Raw genomic sequence first — 3,203 nt, forward strand, 5'->3', positions numbered from 1 at the left:
TGTATAACTTCGTGGTGTTAAGTTATTTATCAATGTAGGAACAGTTTGTCTAATTCACATCTAGATGTTTTTTAAGAATGTCACATCTAAGCTCCCACAAATATATAATGCAGCAATAAGAAACAAAAAAAACAAGGACAAAAAAATAGACCACAAACAGAGTCACATCTCTAGATGTGTCCTAGACAGACCCATGTAGGAAACTGGGTACTGTTTACTAGACAAATTAACAAAAAAATCTTGGTATGGTTAGCAGTTTGTGAAATGCTTCAGTTCTTGGTATGGTTAGCAGTTGCCAATTTTGAACTTAATAGCTAATTCCCCAGCAAGTCTCTGTTTGTTTCCTAATCGCCAAGTACATGTGTAGGTTTACAAGGCTGTGGGTTCAAAATGTTCTGAGCAGGTACTAGAGGTAATGTTTCTTTAAAGGAAATTGATACACCTTGGCCCTCAATTTCTAAGGTGACTGCTTCAATTCTTACAAATATAACAATAATTTGTTACATGCAGTAGGCAACAGTTGGAAAAGATGCACTGCTTGCAGTTATTCCAGATCCCGTAACCTGCTTCTCAACCGCTCGATATTACCAGAAGCAAGTGTTTCACGTATCCGGGGATTCTAACTTGGTCATTGTAGATTGGTTTACAAGTGGCCGGTATGAGAGTGGAGAAAAATGGGACTTCAACTCCTACAAGAGTGTTAACCACATTCTTTTGGAAGAGTATCAGCCTCTGTTTATTGACTCGGTGTGAACTTGTGCCTTTCTCCTAGCATGTGCCAGATTAAGTTATATTCATCTCCGTTTGAAGGGGAGCCTTGGCGCAGTGGTAAAGCTGCTGCCTTGTGACCATGAGGTCATGGGTTCAAGTCCTGGAAACAGCCTCTTACAGAAATGTAGGGAAAGGCTGCGTACTATAGACCCAAAGTGGTTGGACCCTTCCCTGGACCCTGCGCAAGCGGGAGCTACATGCACCAGGTTGCCCTTTTTTTTTCATCTCCGTTTGAATCGTTACTTAACCTCAACATCATGCAATGATACCTTTTCATGCCTGAACAGGTTCTATTGGAACAGGGCTCCGATTGTACTATTGCTGAGCGGATGCAGGAATATAACGTCGTTGCAATGGTTGTATTATTGGGGTAAGTTCATCTGGCAGTGATACGTATATTTCTCTTAGACCTCTACAGATGTGACAATGAGAAGAATAGCTTATGAACTGCCTAGTTAAGTTTAACAAAGTCTTAGGCAAGAATTAGTTGGAGGCTGCACTGAAAGGCATGAATGTACAATTATGCATATATCAGTTCAGTCAATGAGCACTACTTTCTTCTCCAGTCATCATTGTGATCTGATACAAAAACTAACAGTATAGAATACGACAGATGTCCTTTTGCTTGTCGTTTCTTTTTCTACTGGGCCAGAGGTTCCCTGACTTAGTGTTTGGCAATTGTTACACTGTAGAACTGCACCTGGTTCCTAGTATGTCAAGTCAAGGCTATTCGTACTCCAAGTTAACATAAAATTTGCTAATGCTCTTGTAAAGAAACATAAATGTACTAGTTCTCAGTAATCATATTCTGTCAGTTTTTTTGGATCCTGTGAAATCATGGCAACCTGTCCCTACTAGGAGCCTGGCTACCTGAATGTGAACCATGTTGCTGAGGATTCCCTTTGCAGGCCAAAGTTGAAGCACATACAAGATCAGATGCAAGACGAAGTAAAGAACATGATGTCTGTACAACTGCGTCCTCCCACCTCTGGTGGAGGCCGCTACGCCGCAAGGCCACAGGCCGTACAACCCCAGAGCCCCCCGCTCGTTGCCTCTTGCAGTCCATTTGGTCGCACGGTTAGCTGCCGCTCCTTCTTCCTGAAGTTCTAGAACCACAGCTAATTGCGTGTGCTTGGCTCGACAGAACACGTGACAACATCTGTTTTTCGGTTGCTGCAGGGAACTGGCATGGTCGCCCGGATAGTGGCGGTGAGCACCGAGTCCGTATACACCTTCCTCAGGCATCATCTGGCAGCGCTTGAACCATTCCTTGGCGTCGCCCCTTATTCTTCGTCATGAAGCTAGCAAGCAGCAAGAAACTGCTGAGAGTCACCGGATCATGAAACCTCGGTGCAGATGAATAATGGAGCTGTAAATCGCTGAGGCAGACACAGCTAACGTTGCGGCGTCCATCTTACCTGGGCTAATTTCAGGGCCAGGCTGTGTAAATGCTGGGTTGGTTGGGCCAATTCGTGTTAACTGGGCCTTGTTAGTTTGTGCAATTTAGGGCCCAAAATACAAGTGTTTCTGCTGCTAAAAAATGGTGTTTCTTACACTCTTTCTTGGCGTGTATCATCACTACGGATTTTGGAAAAAAAATCGTAACTGCAAAGTGGTCATCGACTGAAGTCGATGCGATGTGACATAGAAATGTGAGCTTGGATGGACTACTCTCTCAAAAAAAAAAGTTGTGCACACAGGCGCTGTGAGGTGAACTCGAAGGTAGGGAGCTGCACCCCACCCCCGTCGGCAAAACTCCGGCCGGCCATCAGAGTAAGAGAGTGAGGGAGCTGGCTGGACGCCGACGAATGATGAGGCGAAGGGAAAGGGAGGAGACCAGCGGTCAAAGCGACGGTACAATGATAATGGAGCGGTGGGGGTTCTGAATCCTCCTGGGCCTGGACTGGGAGACGGTGCCGGCGCTGCCTCCCGTTCCCCTGCAGCCTCTCACTCAAGTCCGTCCACGGGGGCCCCACCAGGCAGAGCCCCGTTGCGCCTCGTCGTGGATGGACCCCGGCCTTTTGTTTTGTTCCCCCCCAGCTTTCTCCTCCCATCATTGGGCCTTTCTCTGCACCGTCGCTAACTAAGCAGCGCCATTATTGTTGTCTCAAACAAAAAAAAAACACTAAGCAATGAAACCTCAATTATGATGGCTGGGGCCTGAGGTGTACGAAATTTGCGATTTCAAAAAGAAGCACGGCCAGCCGTGCGATCCTGGGTCACGGATTCTGCTGCATCGATCACCACGTTATTTCGTGCGAGTCCGTGTGGGTGGAGGGTGGTAAAGTGCATGGGGCAGGGGAGACACGGTCGTGCACTGCTCCAAGAACCGGCGCCAGTTTGGGATGGTCCAGGCACGGCAGGCAGGGCCCGGCCAATGCTTGCTAGTAGTTGTTGCTACGCCGATGCGCGGGCGTATCACCTTGTGGATT

General features: G+C 47.0%; 1 protein-coding gene across 1 annotated transcript in view; it reads left to right on the forward strand.

Annotated features, from left to right (window-relative positions):
* The window catches only part of LOC119315765 (urease accessory protein D-like), a 3,888-nt gene extending 1,477 nt beyond the window's left edge, over window positions 1–2,411 (forward strand). Inside the window, exons 5-9 of the mRNA XM_037590258.1 lie at window positions 368–412; window positions 514–747; window positions 1,059–1,141; window positions 1,680–1,848; window positions 1,951–2,411. Of these exons, the coding sequence (XP_037446155.1) occupies window positions 368–412; window positions 514–747; window positions 1,059–1,141; window positions 1,680–1,848; window positions 1,951–2,070 (651 nt within the window). The 3' untranslated portion in view covers window positions 2,071–2,411. The remainder of the gene's footprint in view (window positions 1–367; window positions 413–513; window positions 748–1,058; window positions 1,142–1,679; window positions 1,849–1,950) is intronic.
* The last annotated feature ends 792 nt before the right edge of the window (window positions 2,412–3,203 follow it).

This window comes from Triticum dicoccoides, chromosome 6A (genome assembly GCF_002162155.2).
Source record: "Triticum dicoccoides isolate Atlit2015 ecotype Zavitan chromosome 6A, WEW_v2.0, whole genome shotgun sequence".
NCBI classification, from domain to species: domain Eukaryota; kingdom Viridiplantae; phylum Streptophyta; class Magnoliopsida; order Poales; family Poaceae; genus Triticum; species Triticum dicoccoides.